Source organism: Nuphar pumila, chromosome 14 (genome assembly GCF_984573655.1).
Source record: "Nuphar pumila chromosome 14, dmNupPumi1.hap1.1, whole genome shotgun sequence".
In the NCBI taxonomy this organism is placed as follows: Eukaryota; Viridiplantae; Streptophyta; class Magnoliopsida; order Nymphaeales; family Nymphaeaceae; genus Nuphar; species Nuphar pumila.
In genome coordinates this window covers 25,210,430-25,230,637 of record NC_143262.1, presented here as the reverse complement: position 1 = coordinate 25,230,637, position 20,208 = coordinate 25,210,430, and the positions used below count along the sequence as shown (strand labels likewise).

At 38.1% G+C, this 20,208-nt stretch overlaps 2 protein-coding genes across 5 annotated transcripts in view; one reads left to right on the top strand and one right to left on the bottom strand.

The window, feature by feature from the left end:
• Positions 1-9,134, top strand: part of LOC149816653 (acetyl-CoA carboxylase 1-like) — a 40,798-nt gene extending 31,664 nt beyond the window's left edge. For all 4 annotated transcript variants that reach the window (XM_089986576.1, XM_089986577.1, XM_089986574.1 and 1 more), the window contains 10 exons: positions 2,397-2,474; positions 2,647-2,769; positions 3,199-3,468; positions 3,550-3,899; positions 4,174-4,411; positions 4,488-4,855; positions 4,952-5,162; positions 5,391-5,570; positions 5,687-7,837; positions 8,921-9,134. In XM_089986576.1, coding sequence (XP_089842702.1) covers positions 2,397-2,474; positions 2,647-2,769; positions 3,199-3,468; positions 3,550-3,899; positions 4,174-4,411; positions 4,488-4,855; positions 4,952-5,162; positions 5,391-5,570; positions 5,687-7,837; positions 8,921-8,977 — 4,026 coding nt within the window. In that variant the 3' untranslated portion in view covers positions 8,978-9,134. The remainder of the gene's footprint in view (positions 1-2,396; positions 2,475-2,646; positions 2,770-3,198; positions 3,469-3,549; positions 3,900-4,173; positions 4,412-4,487; positions 4,856-4,951; positions 5,163-5,390; positions 5,571-5,686; positions 7,838-8,920) is intronic.
• Positions 9,135-13,169: 4,035 nt separating this feature from the next.
• LOC149816652 (sulfate transporter 1.3-like) lies at positions 13,170-19,446 on the bottom strand. Its single transcript, XM_089987140.1, has 13 exons — positions 19,039-19,446; positions 18,912-18,960; positions 18,564-18,771; positions 18,313-18,487; positions 18,167-18,232; positions 17,971-18,084; positions 17,741-17,857; positions 17,532-17,658; positions 17,152-17,438; positions 16,858-17,048; positions 16,676-16,761; positions 16,512-16,588; positions 13,170-13,662 (listed from the first exon to the last, which is right to left on the bottom strand). Exons 1-13 carry the CDS (start codon positions 19,372-19,374, stop codon positions 13,519-13,521), a joined length of 1,977 nt encoding a protein of 658 aa, XP_089843266.1. The 5' UTR covers positions 19,375-19,446; the 3' UTR covers positions 13,170-13,518.
• Between the last annotated feature and the right edge of the window lie 762 nt (positions 19,447-20,208).

Below are 20,208 nucleotides of genomic sequence, written 5' to 3'. Positions count from 1 at the left end.
GTGTATGTTAATATTCTTGCATTATTCTGTGTGTTAATTTTTTGACATTCTATTGCGTATATACATGCAACAATGTATTGGCAGACCATTTTGATATAGTGTTTAGTACAGATCAATGGACTTTTAGCATTTCTTTTATTTATTTGTATTTTTAGATATTTTTTAAAGTTTTCAAAAAAAAAATTTGAGGCTTACGCCTCGCCTCAGTTTTTGGTGGAGGGCTACGCTACGCCTCAACGTTTTTCACAACATTGTTCTCTCTTCTTGATGCTTTATTTTGGTTCTTGTTCATTGCTTCCTACCAGGTGATGTTCTCATAACCGTCATAATTTTGATCTGAATCTGATTCTGTAAAATCACAGAGCAAATTGATTTTCTGCAACCAATAATTGTATTGTGTCAACTTTAATTTGAATTTGGTTCTGTAGAACCCATAACAAATTGATTCTATGCAAGCAAATAGAGTTGGGGAACATGTCAATTATAAATCAGACACATGGTGCCTAGTTTAGACCAGAGGTCTAGGTAGAGATTAAAGGGACTTAAGATACAGAGGCCAAGAAGTGATGGCAACACACGTACTGTGAACACTTTCATCATCCATAATCATGTTTGAATGGATCAGTGTTGAATTTCAAATGAAATATATGCAACTGGTCTTCAAAGTCACTATAATTCTGGATGTCTTGATCACTTGAGTTCTCATTGTAAGAAGATGAGCTCCTTCAAGGATGTTCACTAGATCACCAACAATGGATACTCAAAGAGTTCCAACAAAAGTACCGAAATGAATACTTAAAAGAACCAAGAAAGGTTCATACACAAATGCCCACTAAATGGGTATTCAAGAACAAGAGGAAAAAATAGAGATTTTATTGATTGTAATCCACTCTAAAATACACTAAAATGAGAGGAGGCAATACCCCATATTTATACACAAAAGAGGGTTTAGAGGAGAGAGTCGTTGGGCTCCCAACGGCTCTTTGTATTTGACTAGTCCAATACAAACTAAATTTAAACTAAAAAGGGATAAAAAAATCCTATACAAACTAAACTAAAATAAACTAAAATAAAAGGTAAAAAATCCTAGTTGTTATGATACATTATTTAACACTCATCATTAATATCATACTTGTTTGATTGTTGAATGGTAAATTGATATATATACCTGATATTATTTAGTGGTGTAATTGATGCTCAACAACATAAACAATTCAGTCTAGTTAGGATGAGTGTGAGTTCTTACATTGCTTGGTTATTATCATTATTAGCCACTTCACAAAATTGGGATTTGGGTAACTCTTATGTCTGATTTAAGAAGGAAGATACGAGAGTAGTGGAGAAGTTGAAGCATACTTTTGTGGGGTAGTCAAGTGTGGAACATAGTGCCAATTTTTATGAGTAATAAAAAACAAATTTAATTTTAGTATTGTGCATGGTACTCCAGATGCAACTTTTGGTCTATGCGTCTAAATTGGAATAGAGGAGGCAATCAACAAATTTAGTGCTGGAGTCAACAAAAAACGTTTTGGAGCATTTGGGAGTTTTAGAAAATTTGATCCAGGAACTACATTACGTACTCGAGCAGAGACTGGCATGAAAGTGAATGGAAATGGTGTGAACACCTTTAATAGATAGAAAGTTGGAAACAGTAAATCTCATCTGAAGGAAGATGATACATGAGAAATGGACAATGGTACTTCCTGTACTTTGTCAAAGAAGATATATTGCTGGTCCATAGATAGACCTACGAGCAGTGAGGTTAAGAGTGGCAACATGATTGTATGTAATTTTCATATATTATTTTGAGTATGGTAAATACAATAAATAAGAAGTTAGTGCCAAATTATGGATGATAGGAGCTAATTTTGTGTTGCAGAGTAGGTATATAGGTGATGCATGTTAATGTGCTCCCCTGGTCCATTGCTATTTTTTGGTTAGCTTGTGCTTGTTATCACTTTCTTAGTCGTACATGTTTGTAATATTTGCATGTCATCCTTATTTTGATCAGTGTCACCAATATCACCGATATTTTGAGAATATCACAATATTATCGGCAAATCCAGGTCATCCAATCGGCAAAATATCATGATATTATTGCGATAATATCATGATATTAAAGTGGTATTACGAAAAAATCTTATTTTATATATTTTAAGCCAAATTTTTGTATTTTTTGGATTCTTTTTGTTTTCTTATATTTTTCCAAGAATACCTATTATTTTTCATATTTTTTGTATTTTTAAAACTCCTGAGATTTTCTCGGGATTTTCCAACTTTTGAAAATCTCTGAGAAATACCCTCACCGAGAAAGTACCTTGAACGATATAGGTGACTGTTTTGAATCAATAAAGCAATGGAACTTCTGAAATCTCATTGCAAACACTTTTTTGCAGGCTGATGTCATTGAACGACTTCGTCTACAATACAAGAAGGACCTCTTGAAAGTTGTGGACATGGTCCTTTCTCATCAGGTATGTTTGGGATTACTGAACCCTTTGTCTATTTCCATTTACCACTTTCCTTTCACACCAGTTCTTTTCCAATGGTTGTACCACTTCTAATGCCCTTTAATCAGGGAAAGGGATCCTAAAGGATATATTACTTTCTAACATGGAATTCAATATATTGATGTGCACATTGCAGGGCGTGCGAAGCAAAAATAAGTTGATTCTTCGTCTCATGGAAGCACTAGTTTACCCTAATCCTGCTGCCTACAGGGATAAACTAATTCGCTTCTCATCACTCAGTCACACAAGCTACTCTGAGGTCATACCTCAACTTCATCTCAAACAGAGAACTGCTTTGTATTATTGTGTAAATGTAGTTCATCATATGCTCTTGACTTTCCTTCTTTTATGATCCCTAGAAGATGTTAGGAGTTTTTTATTTATTGACAGTATTATAGAAAATCAAACAAAAGCAAGACTTATATGGTTGTCTTTTTCTAGCTTCCATATTCCAGTCAGACGGACAGGGAATTTATGTGGATGCCTTCTTGTCAGTTTTACAGGCTAACTATAGTGTATCATATAAATAGAGAGTACACAAAGTTTAGCATGATCTGACCAAAGTAGTTACAATGAGGAAACTCTACCAAAATCGAAGTTGCGAGAAATAATCTTGGAAAAACAAATGGAAACTATTACCCTTTTTGTACTTTTCTGTCTCTGAAATTTTCTTATCTTATTTTTTCAGCTGGCACTAAAATCAAGTCAGCTGCTTGAACAAACCAAATTGAGTGAGCTCCGTACAAGCATTGCTAGAAGTCTTTCAGAGCTTGAAATGTTCACTGAGGAAGGTGAGCAAATCTTTACTCCGCGGAGGAAAAGTGCAATTGAGGAAAGGATGGAAGACCTGGTAGGTGCTCCTTTGGCTGTGGAAGATGCCCTTGTAGCATTGTTCGACCACAGTGACCATACTCTTCAAAGGCGTGTTGTTGAGACATATATTCGCAGACTTTATCAGGTATCCATTACTCTCAAATCACAGTTGTTGTAAGGCCTAAGCCATCACCGGATATTGCTGACTTTCTTTTTTGGTTCTCAGCCATACCTTGTGAAGGGAAGCATCCGTATGCAGTGGCACCGTCATGGCCTTATTGCTTCATGGGAATTTTGTGAACAAGTCTTTATAAGGAATAATTCTAATGAACCAAGGACTGCTCTGCCTAATTTTGACAAGAATGGGAAGAGACGATGGGGTGTGATGGTCATCATCAAATCACTTCAAATTCTAACTTCAGTGATTACTGCTGCATTGAAGGAAGCTGCTCATTGCTCATGTTATGGTACTGATGGTGAAACTTTGTTAAATGGATCTTCAGAGACTACCAGCGGAAATATGCTTCATGTTGCACTGGTTGGCATGAACAATCAGATGAGTTTTCTTCAGGATAGGTTTGCATCCATTGCTCCTTTCACTTTTGTGCTTGTCTGATTTTGAAATTGCTAAGATGAATTTCATTTAAAGAAGGTGAAAATTGTGAAGGGCCTCCTGTTTTCAATTTTCAATGGTTTCTCCCTAGAAATACCTAGTATGGGTTTGTGCATCTAGAAGAAACAGAAGGTTTTCATGGATATGCAAAATTTGATTGTGATCTGATCTCATTGTGCACTTTTGAATCTACACTTTCAGGCTCTCTTACACTTTATTGTGCTTTGATTTGTATAGTGGTGATGAAGATCAAGCCCAAGAAAGAATAACAAAACTAGCCAAGACACTGAGAGAGAAAACTGTAGTGTCTAGTCTTCGTGATGCCGGTGTGGATGTCGTGAGCTGCATCATACAGAGGGATGAAGGGCGTTCCCCCATGAGGCACTCATTCCACTGGTCTTCTGAAAAACAGTACTATGAAGAAGAGCCTCTACTCCGTCACCTAGAACCTCCTCTATCTACCTTCCTTGAATTGGTCAGTCTATGTTTCCTTTGCACCTTATGTTCTTCCGACAATTTTTACCTTACATTAGACATTTTTTCTTTTTCAGGAGAAGCTTAAAGGATATGAAAAACCACAGTATAGAGCATCCCGAGATCGCCAATGGCATCTATACACTGTGACGGACAAACCATCTATCCAGAGGATGTTTCTTCGGACACTAGTTAGGCAACCCTCTTCATCTTCTGGCTCCTCTGTAGTCCATGGATTGGATGTGGGCAAAGATCTACCACAAACAGCTTTTTCCTTCACATCAACCAGTATTTTGAAATCACTGATGGGAGCTTTGGAAGAGTTAGAATTGCATTTGCATAATCAAACAGCTAAATCTGGTCATGTTCACATGTATCTTTGCATCTTACGTGAACAAAAGTTGTCTGATCTTCTTCCAGATTTCTCTGGAACATCTCCATCAGGGTAACCAATGTTCTGTTTCTGAGGGTAATTAATGTTTTTTCTGCAAGGTTAAAGGGGATCCTTATCGTATTCTTCTATTTGATCTTTTGGTTTCAGGATATGTGATGTAAATGTGGAAAATCAAACTGCAATTGCTGCAGTTTTGGAAGATCTAGCATATGCTATATTTGAATGTGTTGGTGTACGGATGTACCCTTTGTCAGTTTGTGAGTGGGAGGTGAAACTTCAACTGGCTGAAGCTGGAGTTTCTAGTGGCGCTTGGAGAATTGTTGTTACAAATGTCACAGGTCATACTTGTGCTGTCCATGTAAGTTCTTATTTTATCAATATTTTGCATGAATCAGTTTTGTGATGCTTTATTTGTAATAATTTCTCCACATATTTCATTTAAGAAATCATTATTTCATAACTGCCAGTAGATATCAGGATGCAGTAAGCAACTTGCAAATAGTCTGAAAGCTTAAGCGAGTATAAATAATGACTTCTCTTTTCTTCTTTTCCTTTTTGTTCTAACAAATGGATAGATATATTACAGATATACCGAGAAGCGGAGGATACCAGAAAACATGAAGTGGTTTATCAGTCAGTCTATTCTTCCGTTTCTCCTCTGCATGGTACACCAATTACAGCACAGTATCTGCCACTGGCAATCATCGATAGGAAACGTCTCTCAGCAAGGAACAGCAATACTACTTACTGTTACGATTTTCCTCTGGCAAGTGCCCTCCTTTTGCCTAAAACCATCTTTTCCCCCTTTTCAGGGATTTGTTTCCAGTAAAACCTGTATGGATGGTTTTGTCCTAACTGGAAGGGTTGCATTTACTCTTGCAGGCTTTTGAAACAGCTTTGAGACGTTTATGGAGCTCTCATCTTTCTGAAAAAGCTATTGCCAGGGGTCAAAGCCTGCTCAAAGTCACTGAGCTTGTATTTGAAGACAAGAAAAGCACCTGGCGTACTCCTTTGGTAACTGCTGAACGTCCTGCAGCTCAGAATGATGTAGGCATGGTAGCTTGGTTAATGAACATGTCTACTCCTGAGTTTCCTAATGGAAGGACCATCTTGGTGGTAGCAAATGATATGACATTCAGAGCAGGATCTTTCGGACCAAGGGAGGACGCTTTCTTTCTTTCAGTCACAGAGCTAGCTTGTAAGGAAAAACTGCCTCTGATATATTTGGCTGCAAACGCTGGTGCCAGAATAGGGGTTGCTGATGAGGTAAAAGCTTGCTTTCAAGTTGGATGGTCTGATGAGGCAAGTCCAGAGCGTAGTTTTCAGTATATCTATTTAAGGCCAGAAGACTATGCTAGAATTGGATCATCTGTGATTGCGCATGAGTTGAAGCTGGACAGTGGTGAAACAAGATGGGTCATAGACACCATTGTGGGAAAAGAAGATGGGTTGGGAGTTGAGAATTTATCAGGTAGTGGTGCCATTGCTGGTGCTTTTTCCAGAGCATATGGTGAAACCTTTACCTTGACATATGTTACTGGTCGTACAGTTGGCATTGGTGCTTATCTTGCTCGGTTAGGCATGCGGTGTATCCAGAGGCTTGATTCTCCCATAATTCTAACTGGATTTTCAACCCTAAATAAACTGCTGGGTCGGGAGGTATATAGTTCTCAGATACAACTAGGAGGCCCAAAAGTTATGGCAACCAATGGTGTAGTTCATCTGACGGTATCAGATGACCTTGAAGGTATTGCAGCCATTCTAAAGTGGCTCAGCTATGTCCCTGCCATTATAGGAGGGCCTCTTCCTGTCTTGACTTCTTTGGACCCAATTGAAAGACCAGTTGAGTACTGTCCAGAGACTTCTTGTGACCCTAGAGCAGCTATTTGTGGTGTTCAGGACAGCAGTGGAAGATGGCTGGGGGGTATTTTTGACCGTGATAGTTTCATGGAGACATTGGAAGGTTGGGCGAGGACGGTGATAACAGGTAGGGCAAGGCTTGGTGGAATTCCTGTCGGCATTATTGCTGTTGAGACACAGACTGTGCTGCAAGTGATCCCAGCAGACCCTGGTCAACTTGATTCTCATGAAAGGGTTGTCCCTCAGGCAGGACAAGTTTGGTTTCCTGATTCTGCTACTAAAACTGCTCAGGCCCTGTTAGATTTCAACAAAGAAGAGCTTCCTTTGTTTATTATGGCTAACTGGAGAGGTTTCTCAGGTGGACAAAGGGATCTCTTTGAAGGAATTCTGCAGGCTGGATCCACAATTGTTGAGAATCTCCGGACATACCGTCAGCCAGTGTTTGTGTATATTCCGAAGACTGGTGAGCTTCGTGGTGGAGCATGGGTGGTTGTGGATAGCAGAATCAACCCAGACCACATTGAAATGTATGCTGAAACAACAGCCAAAGGTAACGTACTTGAACCAGAAGGAATAATTGAAATCAAGTTTCGACCAAAAGAGCTGCTAGAATGCATGGGTAGATTGGACCCTGTGCTAATCTCATTGAGGCAAAATCTTCAAAAGGCAAATGATTTAACATCTGGAAGCATTGAAACACTGCAACAGAAAATTAAATCCCGAGAAAAGCAGCTGTTGCCTGTCTATACTCAAATTGCAATTCGATTTGCTGAATTACATGAGACTTCTGTAAGGATGGCTGCTAAGGGAGTTACCATGGATGTTGTCAACTGGGAAAGCTCAAGGTCATTCTTCCACAGAAGGCTACACAGGAGAGTAGGAGAGGGGTACCTTGTCAGATCTGTTATGGATGCTGCTGGGGAGCAGTTGTCTTCGAGAGAAGCTCTTGCCATGATAAGGAAATGGTTCCTGGACCATAATCCTGCTGACTCTGGAAGCAACAGATGGGAGGACGATTTTTCTTTTTTCTCTTGGAAAGATGATCCTAGAAACTATGAGGAGCACCTACAGGAGTTAAGAGTTGGGAGAATGCTGTCACTATTTTCAAATCTTGGGGCCTCCACGACAAACTTGAGAGCTCTGCCTCAATGCCTTGCTGTGCTTCTTGACAAGGTTAGTACTCACAAATCTATTTATATTGTTGATATTGGTGTGCATGTGTGTGTGTTTTGCACGCACCTCTATTTCTTAAGGCATAGGTTGATTCAACTAACAAAGTTAACATAACCATTGGGTGCTGATAATATCTTATATCCAACCATACAGTAGTTTCAACATGGTTAACGTCTCATGTTAATGGTGTTATCTCAAAATGCATTGTAGATTTTAAGCACTTCTGGAAATAAGTGTTAGTTTGACTTACGGTGCCATTCGAACCTACAACAATGTCAAGCTGTATGCATCTATATATACTTTTTTAGTTTCCAAAACCTGGGAACCTATGGCTATGTTTTAAGAAATGGGAGAAACTTTGCACTGGGACTACATATGCAGATTCATAGATATAATTATACAGGGAGGTCTTAACACCCTTCCTAATAGAATCAAAATAGTAGAAATTAATTAGATTTCTAGAAACTTTGGAGAGAAGAAGGTGACTAGAACTACAGTTAAAAAGAAACAAAAACATAGAGAAAATGCGGAGTAAAAACCACGAGAGTTCATTTTTTTCCATGTTTTAGGGGATCACCGTGTCTATCGTGCATGTTACGTTCTAGAAAGAACATAAAAACATAAGACTTGTATTCAAAAAAAGAAATCTTAAATGTTACTATGACCGAAAGGGCTTTCATATCTTTTTATGTTTCTTATAAAGCAACACAAAGTTCGCCACAAACTTGTACCCTTAAAAGATTTTAAAAATGGCTTAGTTGTTTTGATGCATTAGTTTTCAGCACCATGAGCATTTTAGTAACTTTGTAGAAGTTAAATGACACATTTTTCATTGGTTGTACTTTGAAACTGCACAATATTTTGTATTGTGTTATCTTTATAAAATGACTAACATGCCCATGCTGGTCACAATTAATGCATCAAAACCACCGAGTTATCCTTAAATTTGTCAAAGGTATATATACTTGTTGACATGCATATACATACATATATACATACATATGTGCATGCATGCATGCATGCATGCACATACACACAAATCACTTTCTGATTTTCTTGTTCTTTCTCATTAAAAAATTATAGGTTGAACCATCAAGCCGGGCACAGCTGATTGAGGACATAAGGAAGATTTTGAAGTGAAACTAGGACATGCATGCAGCCTTTGTTCATTGCTTTCTTGTTTATTATTTTGTGGGTGGAATACCTGCTCGAGTAATTATGTTCGATTTTATGAAAATTCAGATGAGCTTGTATTTATAATGTTCTCTTAAATCAAGCATTTGATTGTATCCAATAATAAGCATCCCAATGCGAAAAGTGGTACTAATGTGTCTGTGGATCTGTAGATGCAGAATTGATCTGTCATCTCTTAGCAATATATTGTTCATCACATCCTGATTAGGCCAACCAAGCATACAGAGGTTTCAATGACTCTCTTCAATTGATATGATGGTTTTTCGTTGGTGGAAAGAGGTTGGTTTCTTGATTCCGATTTCAAATATAGTGTTAGAGGAGTGCCAGTCTAAGGTCTGCTCATATGGCATTTCTACTGGGATAAACATTTTCCGTAATTACCCTTGTTGCATATATATTCACAACGCTTGTGCCTGACCTGTAAAGAACGCCCATCTTACAGCAAATTTTCATAAGAGGGTAGTAATTTGCTATTGCACGCATTAGAAGGTTATCTCATGTCAGGCATTGGAGGCAATGCAGAGATTTAGTAAGGGTGCGTTTGATTACTTGGGATCTCAGATCAAGGCAATCAAGGATCCTAAGGATCTGAGATCCTAGGATCTCAAATCCCTGAATCTGTAGGAATCTCAGATCTCTCGTTTGCTTGAGAGTCGGTTCAGGCCTCATGCCAGATCTGTCCTCCAGCAAGGAGACCCACTGCAATCAAACGTGCCATAAGAGACTAGAACAGGGTCGCTGATCTGCAGTGGCTTCCCTGTATGTATCTGCTATACGAGGCATTTGTGTGTGACGTGGAAAAATAGTGCCGTTACTGCAAAAATGGTGTTGTTTTTGTGGTCCTCACAATTTATTTTGGAAATTCCAAGTGACCCCCCCACCATCCACCGTACATTGGCTGGCCGCTAGTTGGTTAAACCCTTGAGGTCCCTCCTGCCCACCAGTCAGTACACTCAGCTTTAACGTTGCGGCAAGGGATGCCATCTATGGGTTTCTAACTCGTGACATCCCGTCAACTTGGTGACATTCAAAAGTCACCCCTACCAGATGGCGGAGCCCTTTTGGGCTAGGCCTCACATAATTCAACTAAAAGATGTGCAGAAAATGGCTCTCAAGAATTTTGCCCGTGGAAGAAGGCTCCATGCTGGCAAACTTTATTCGATGCGAGGCAAGTGTGGCCGTGGAAAATATCAACAATCAGTTGGCTTCCTCTATAAAATATTTTCTCCATCCTGGATGATTCCCATGAAAGATAAGCATACTTATGCATGCTTCTATTATAGCAGCAAGAACAATGCTGTTGGGACAGCACATGTTTTCCTTTTAGCGTTCAGTCTTATGCAAAATTAAATAATTTGGCGGCCATACTGTTAAACTGAGTTATCAAATGGTGTGCATATATGTAAAGCTATGCTGCACATTTTCCAAATCTTTTGCAGTAGGGGCAGCCCTGCTGCCATCCCATGCTTAGGTTCTCCAATGAAGGTTTTTTTTTTCAAGAAAATAATGTCAGTGTCTTGAAACCTAATAACCAACAGTTTGAGAGCTTTTGAAAGAAACGTTTACCACAGTCAGAAATCTTGTTCTCATGAAAAAATTAGCACGGAATAACCTTGCAATATTATGAAAAATCAAGTTTTTCTTGGAAAAATCTATAAAAATATTGGTATACTGGAAAATATAAAATATGTCCCAGAATATAAATGAATTAAAAATATAAAAAAAACTATGCGAAAACATTTTTATCACATTAATATACTGATACAACCGTTATGTTTTCTAAATAAATGGTATTTTGAAAATATGATGTTCTCTTTCTGTTAAGGGTACATGGCACGCTGAAAGCAATCACATCGAATCCACCTTCTACTTCTTTAAGGAGAACACTACATTTCTAGGAAGGTCTTGCCGTAAAAGACACTCATTGGTTTTATCCTGATTGCATTCTTTTTTTTTTTGAAAGGCAAGCTGGGGTTAGGCAGACCCCCCCAGTTATTATTCAACGTATCATTGGAGTTTTGAACCTGCAACGTCCCACCACCGGGAGACGTGCACTGACAGCTCCTACCAACCACTCGGAGCCCCCGTTGGTTTTATCTTGGTTGCATGCTTATGCCATTTTCCTTTTCTTGTGTTTGGTGTTCCCTTCTCTAAATGAATTCTAGCATTGATGTTATTGGGTGGACTTTTGCATGATTTTTCTCATGGGCATTGATCCAAGTCATTGTTTCAATTTACATAGTTTCATTACGTTGCTTTTACCATTCTTGTTTGGTCAATGGATTGGATTTTATCCCATATCTGACCCAATCTGGTTTCGTTCGGAAACCATATCTGATTTGTACTTGTTTATGAAAATCCTTAGTTGTTGTTGCACTGGTAGCAGTCTGCCTAACTCCAGTTTGCCTTTATGAAAATCTAAAAAGACCTATAGGACATTATCGAAAGAGTGGATGATTTGTGAGGGCCCATCCACATGAGGGCTAGTCAATTTCTGGGTGCCACTCATCTTGACAATAAAGGTAGCGTTTGATTGATGGAATGCAACAGTCTTCAGGGATTGTTGCATCCCAACAATGTTGGCTTCATGCACCTCGAGGAGATGCTTGCCTTTCATGAAAAATGAGACGTAAGTGTAACTTGGTCTCACTTTTGGGGGATGCAAGAGTCAGACTCTAAGGGGGTCAGACAAAACTGTACAGGAAGATTTGTCCTGCATGGGTGTCTCCCACTAATCAAACGCAGCCCAAATGGCATCTGGCGTTCCTTGGATGGTTCTGTTCAAGAAAGCCCTGGATACCATATCTACTCTCAAACCACTCCCACCTACTACAACAACAACAACAACAACAACTACCCCTTCATCCCAAAACAATTGGGGTCGGCGATATGAACCAAAAAAGAAAATCACTTTGGGTCCTCCATATGAATCCTTCTCCTCCAATCATTTATATCCAATGCCATGTCCTAGGTGAGGTTCAAAGCCTTCATATCCTAGCCGTCTCCATATTATACCAAACCTTTAGCTCTAAAAGACAACATTTTTCTTCTTCTTATTATTATTATAGTTTTTTTTTTTGTATTTACATGAAAAAAACCCATCCCATCATATACCTAGCCGTCTCACTGGCTCTGCCTGCCATACTTACTATCACTGTTCTGGCAACCTAAAACTCCGTGGGCCTACCCCTTGTCCCTAGGGAGTTCATGTTAGATCGTTTTTTCGGATCGCGCAGTTTCACAATCAACATCATGACATAAAGCAGGAAATGCAGCAATATTGAAACCATGATTGACAGTCGATCGAAACAATAACCGGGAGCAAGCATGGCGGTTTTCGCATCAGACCAAAATCTAGACAGCAGCATATGAACAAACAGATGCAAAAAACATAATAAAAACAACATAAACATGTCAATACTGTGTAAAAGGCTAAGGCGTACGAAAGTACTCCCCTTAGAAAAGATTCACCCCTACATACAATGCAAACATGGTCCGGCGTCCTTCCCCCAGGATACAATAACCTTGACGATTAGAACGGTGCACTCTGATGGATCGTCCTTCAAAAACAACCTCTACGAACCGATGTTGCAGAAAATTCAAGAAACTTTGAGCACAAAGATACTTTGGTCTTGATTGGATATGGCCCTAAAAGGCCAATTACCTGAACCCGAACCCGAGCTTGGCTCGGCACGGTAGGTGAGCGCGCACACGTGTGTAGTAGTTATCTCAACCTCTTGTTCTCAAGAACAAGTGTAAGAGTTTACATGTGGGTTATAAAGCCCACAACAAACTCAAACACCATCAATATGAGACTATTCCACGTCATCAAAACCAACTTTTTTCAAAAAGAAGGAAAACAACCCACGTTTCATATTTGAATTCTCTCTCCCCACCCTTCTTACACCTAACAGTTCACTCTTGCAAACCAAGGAAGTGAAACCCATGCAAGAACAAACGATAGGACGCATTTTGGCCAGTTTTGAATCCAAATAGTTCCTAACATGGCCCCTTTTCTCTATTGAGAAGGTTGTCACGCATCTTTTGTTTTTTGTTGTTGTTGCCTTTAGTGGATGCCTTTAATTCATCCTTATCTCATGCATCCTCTTTCTCTTCATGTATGCAGTTACAACTCAGCTGAAAACAATGGACCAATCTTATAAAAAACAATTGCTTTTATTCCACTAGTGCATGCTACCATCACATGTAGAAGTGCTATAAACACTCATCCAACATTTCAATGCATTACCAACTCGTTGCTTTTCTATTGTATAAAATGCTTTAATTTCTATGCAACTTGCTGATCCCCATGTAGATTGCAGCTTTACAAAACTCAAGGAGCTTCTCTTTTGGTACATTCTTCTCAAGGACAGCATGGTCTTCTTGATGAGAGTCCTTGGCATTCAGACTCCTCATTAGTAAAGGTATGTATCTGTTGAAAAAAAAAAACACGAGCACACACACACAGAACACATGCATGTCATGACCTAAACCTCAAACTTGACCTTTGATGAACAGGTCTGCACGGCTTCTTCAACACTAAGGAAGATCTTGTCATCACCAATCATTTCAATGAGCTTGGATTCATGGAGTTTTTCGATCACTTTATGCCCCGGGTTAGCAAGTATAAGCTGCAAAGGCAAAGATTTTTTACATTAATTAATGGGTTAAACTCTACATGATGAATGTCATCTCTCATGCCATTAATTCTCCATAGACAAACAGCTAGCTGATCGATTGATAATCTAACTACACACACACCATTCACTTAATTTTGTTAGTGCTTCAGTATAGGATGATCAAAGTAATGATGTGAACCCATTTCTGGATAGAAACTTAATTCACATCGATTATAGAGACATTAATGGCAAAAAAGGTATCATGGTTTCCTAGAGGAGTGTCTTTTTTTTTTTGGATAACGCAAGGGAAACCCAGGCTGGTTCCCTTGAGGAGATTCTCTTCTATGATCAGACCTGAATTATGTCCCCTCGTCCCCCTTGCCCACCAGGGAGTACACCTAGCTTCGATCTTGTGGCAAGGAACGCCACCCATGGGTTTCGAGCTTGTGACCTCCGGTCAACTTGGTGACATTGACAAGTCTCCCCTACCAGATGAGCAAAGCCCTTGTGGGTTTCCCAGAGGTATTTTAGCATTCTAAACTTTTCACCCACATCATCGTACGGACTATTGAATTGCAAATACACATAGGAACACAAAGTTTTAGAATCTTCATATACAAGCACATGCACACAAATCTGAAGCGGTTCATTCACTTGGTTCCTTTAAATATTTTCAAATGTTATGTGATGGTGTCGACATGAATACTCTAGGGACAGAGTATGAGAGCGTGATTGTTTGGTTTTCTTAGTTGGTCACCTCTAAAATATCTTCAGCAAGGTTAACTGAGAAAAGGCTGTTATATTGAACATTCACAATATCTCGATCGGAAAAAGCACACGTATTAATTTTACAGCACTGTATTTTTTCAAATTTGAGACCCCTTCAAGTAAAGAAGTGGTAAAATTAGTGATAACTAAAAATACTTCGGTGAACCTTCCATTTGGAAAAATGAAAACAAAACATTGATGGAATTCAATCTAGTGCATTGCAAAAGATAATAGATACTGGGAAGATGATAACAAAAGCCAAGGAAATCCTTTTACTTACAGCTTGGTTCCAAAAGAAATATGAGAAAGTAATCTTAATAATGGCATCAAATACAGCATATTACATGACAATTTTATTGTTTAAAGAGTCACTTTTTTAGTGATCTAGATTCTAGACAGATAGATACTTTCATTCAGTAGCACAATGTGATCCATATGTTGGCTGGAAATTCTTTCCAGCTTGTTGTGATGGAAAGATCAGGACTCGGTCAAAACAAATTATGTGAGATATACAATTGCTTCTAGTTAAGGAGGAAATTTTCAGATCCATCTAAAATTGGACTCTATCGTCACATGGTAAAAGACAAAATTGGGGTCTTACCCTCTGATGTTACAGTGCTACATGTTTGGAATGAGAAGATAAAAGCTGGTCCTGAGGCTAGCGTGCATGTTCTGGGAATTTCAGTTTATGAATAAAAATGCAATTTACACTATCAGTGACGTAAATTCTAAAAGATTCATAGGCATAGCTTCAGATCTTTGGATAATTTTGTTCATTATGTGGTTCAGAAGGTACAAAATAGTTTTACCATTGTAAATAATGCTTACATTTCTGGTTCTCTATTTCTGGATTTTGTTACACGATGTGATCTAACAACTTGGAACTTACAAAAAAATATATATATCTACACAGAACATAAATAAATACATGGACATAAACAATAATGATTATGCATAACTGAAAAATGCTAACATGTATCATATATTCAAGTAAAGATCATAACCTTGTCATTCAACAGAGGAAAAAACCTACAGACCATCATGATCATGACCCATTTTGCTAACATGTTTTGGTTAGAATTTCGCATTTCAGATTGCTTTTGGTATTATTTTGACTAAAAAATGTACTATGTAACACTCTTTTGACATTTAAAATGACAAAAATCTGTAGCAAACTAGATGGTAAGCATATCAAACTATCACATACTATTGGTCTGACCATTGCTGGAAAGGCAAGGCTAGTGGCACTTATCTAAGTACTAATCATCTTGAGAAACATACCCTTACAGAATATCTGTTGGACATTTAAATAACTCAAGGCATTTCCAGGAGAACCATGGTTGAAGTGACACAATTAGGTAGGGGAAACTCTTTCTTTCTGGAGAGTGATCTTAAACCTCCAGCATAAGGCAACTCTCTCTCTGTCTCTCATGTACATAAATACATACATACACACACATATATATGTATACATATATATAAATATAAATATAAATATAAATATAAATATAAATATAAATATAAATATAAATATAAATATAAATATAAATATAAATATAAATATAAATATAAATATAAATATAAATAATATATATATATATACATACATACATATAAATAAGTAAATAAATAATATATATATGCCTGCATGTATTTTTGTGTTCATGTATTCATGTACACATGCACATATTTATAGATCTGTAAATTGTCCAAAAATAAAAGCTTGATTGAAAAATGTAACACCCGTTATGCTGTCAATTTCATGTAATACCAGAAATGGTGGTACTAGTAAGTCTCCTAATGAGAAATTCCAGAACAGTATACCATGTATCCCAACTTCAAGAAAGCCAGCTCAATATATCAGACAAGGACTGAGATGACGATGATAGCTTAAGTGCACGAGGGTACTAATTTCCATTATTCTTTCATTAATTTTTTTCATAAAGTGCTTCTGGAACTTATTTTTTACATGACTTAAGGCTAATATAATATGACAATCCCAACCTTAGTTATCTACTAATCTAATTTCACTTTGATGTCTTAGAATAGAAAATTTTATTGAACTAATGAACAAACTTTATGAAATTGCAAACCTGCACTTGTCGTTTTTGGAGGCTTTTATAAAGCTCTTCCATGGCATGGATACCACTGGTGTCAATGTCAATAACAGCTGAAAACAACAATCCAAACATCAGAACAGGTCCCAGGAATACCCCTCGAAAGGCATGGATATCAGTCTCCTAGAAGAAACTCTTACGTGACATTTCTATGATCAAGAACTGGATCCTCTGTTGACCTATCCCCTGTACTTTCTCTTCTTCATCAGATAACCATCTTAGTATCCTACAAAACATTCAGCAGCTTGTAAGCCTTTCTGGATCAGAGGAAAATTAAAATAGAAAATAGAAAATAGAAAATAGAAAAAATCCGGATGCTTACCTCTCTCTGATATAATTTGAGTTAGAAAAGTAGATTGCTGAATCAATTCTTGTAATCAGAATACCAGGAATTTTGGTTGCATCTGGGTATTGCTCAATGTTCCTATAGATTGATGTCTGAGGGATATTCCCAAGTAATGCTGTATGTGGACGAGTAACGTGAAGAAGAATTTTCGCAAATGATATTGAGACCTGATGACAAGGTCACGAGAAATTATGTAATCCTTATTCTGTTCTTAACTTGTAAGACGTTTTGTGATGAAGTGGATTTGCATAAAAAGATTATGATGCTTACTGCAATTAGAATCCCTATTTCAATAGATATAAACAGAACGCCAAGGAAGGCTCCCAAGCATGCAATAAAGTCCAGTTTGTCAATTTTCCATATCAGCCATGCAGCATCGAAATCAATCAATGGAATCACCGCGGAAATAATAATGGCTGCTAAAACTGCATTTGGGGTGTAATGAAAGAGGGGTGTGATCAGTTCTAGTGTCAACAATACCACAATAGACATCACTATGTTCGATACAGCTGTTTGGCAACCAGCCATGTAGTTTACTGAGGACCGAGAAAAGGAACCTGGAAAGGAAGGCATTGATCTAAAAGTAAGAACGACTCTTCAACATTAATCAGTAATGTAATTTTCAATCATATTAAAATTTATTTTCATACCTGTTGCAACATAGCAGGAAGTCAATGATCCAACAATGTTCATTACCCCTAATGCCACCATTTCTTTGTTGCCATCTATACTGTAGTCTTTCATTGCGGCAAATGTTCTTCCTATTGCTATAGCTTCCTGGGAAATTCATGAGGTTGATTTCTTAATTTAGGATGTTAGAATAGAAAAACAAGAATGATTTGAGTCTGATCTGGCATACCGTTAGTGCTATAAAAGCTGCTACCACACCAATCTTGAAACCTTTGCCAACATAGCTTCCACTGAAATAAATTTGATTGACAGAGGATTTATTTATCCCCTTTTGTATCTTGCCCACCTTCCATGAAAGAAAAAAGAAAAAAATAGCATCTTGGTACTATAGGCATGATTTGTTTCAAGTAAGAACCATACAAGTGTGTCCTGCAACTTAAATGAGAGATGGATACTCACTATTTGCACATTACTCTTGTCTGCTCGGGTTATGTAAACGAAAAAGGTGGACACAACCACTGATATTATAGGTGATATAGCAGCCACCCAGAATAAGCGCTTGTTCCTTTTTGCCTGGTAGCATACCAAAATCGCGTAAGCCAGCCACCAGATGAAGAGAAGGAAGGAAATAGCATCATGTAAACAAGGTTCTTACAATATACTTAGTTAACAGAAGGAATGACAGGAAGGCTATTCCGATGAGTATCGTCTGCCAGTTCCACTACACAGAGCAGATCACAACAGTTGGTTTTCCACAACATACTAAGATAAAAAGTTAAAATGTCTGTAATGATTTCATACCCCATGATGTACTGGGCGCCATACTGAACGCATAACAGAAACAATATCTGTCTTGGTAGTGAAGCTCTTGATGCCAAGAAAACCTTTCAGCTGTTGCAGAGCAATTGTAACTGCAGCCCCAGCCATGAACCCCACTATGGCAGCATGGGATAGAAAATCAACCAGAAAACCTAGCCTGAAAGAGCATTTAAAATAATCAAGCCGCAAATATAAATGTGATAGAAGTGCTAAAATAGGTGTGATAAAATCACCTGAAAAATCCAAGTGCTGCTTGAGTTACACCAGCAAAGAATGTAGCAGTGAAAGCCAGGCGACGATACTCGACTGGATTACGAACAGGATCAATCTCTTTTTGTAGCAAGGAACCCAGCAGAAGAGATATCACAGCCACTGGTCCAATAGCAATATCTCTGGAGCTTCCCAGAAGAGAGTAAATCAATGGTGGGACAAAACTGCTGTCTGTTTGAGAATCAGACAATGAAGGATAAAGATCAGACATGCAGGTAAAACAAAAACGTTGCTTCAACAGAAATCATGGTTAGTAAACATTTCTCGCTCATTAGGAGAAAATATCAATGCGTAAGAAGGAAGTGGCTTACAGAGTCCATATTGAGGATCTAAATGTGCTAACTTTGAATATCCGATGTCCTAATTTGAAGAAGAAACTAAAGTTAGAAACTCCCTCAGACAAAATTTGAACCGATTTTTTTTTTTTTGAATTCCTACCTGTGGAATAGCAAGACTAGCAATAGTTAGTCCAGCAACAAAATCACCAATGAATTTCTTGTAATTATATTGTCTTCCCCACTCCACTATAGGAAACACAGCCTGAATACCAAGAAGCATCTTCTTTGACCTGGGCTGGTCCTTAAAACTGCGCAACGGGTCATCTGCAAAGAGTGTCTCTTTGACCGTATGCTTAAATTCCTTCACTAGATCTTGTCTTGGAGGAATACCAACCCTGTGAACTGATGGTAGATCATCAGCATGGATTCGAGATGATGGGATCTTTGTAATGGCTGAGTTCTCTGTTTCATGCTCATCACGCACAGAGTGACCCATCTGAGCTTTCCTTCTCCTCTATACGTGGACCACCAAAACCTTTTATGCACAACTGAGTCAAGCAACAACAGAGTTCACTCTATTTAGAAACCTGATGAAGAAATAACCAGACAAAACCTAACACATTTGACAATTGTGACCACGGGTCAGGTTTCATACTGGCAAAACACAATTCAAACTCAAGACCATCTAGAAAGACATCCTTTTCAAAGAAAGAAGAAAACTCAATAGCTTTGAAAGGGAGGTAAAAGCCTGAATGCGTGCTGAAGTGCAACAGAAATGGATTAGCTGATAACTTTATTTCCACTGCATTGAAACATATAAATCTAAAATTCAAATATTTTCTTTAGGACCATCAGGATGGTTTCTTCATTCATGAGAAGCATAAACTGGTGGAGATGACTAACCTACTTATTTCGATTATTTTAGTTTTGATAATCTCTCTCAGTAACTCATTAATCTAACATGCATGAAACGCAAAACAATCAAAAGGATGAAAACATCTTTCGTAACACAAGCAAGAGCCTACCTCAGCAGCACTCTAACTAGCAGAAACAGATTTAGGGGACAAACAAATTCACTCTTTGACATATGGTAAAAGATTTTAGTACAGAAATCGTGAAACTTAGATGCAAGATGATGAGAGCATCATTTTTAAGACAAGTACAAGCCTGCAAAATAATGTGGTCGTCTTCCAAATACAAAAAATGGACCAACAACCACAACAAAACAAGCATAAGATAGAGAAGGGCAACAACAGAGACCAACTACAGCACTGATGAAGATACAGCTTTCAATCAATAGTGGAACTGCTGTAGGGCCCATTGAAAGACA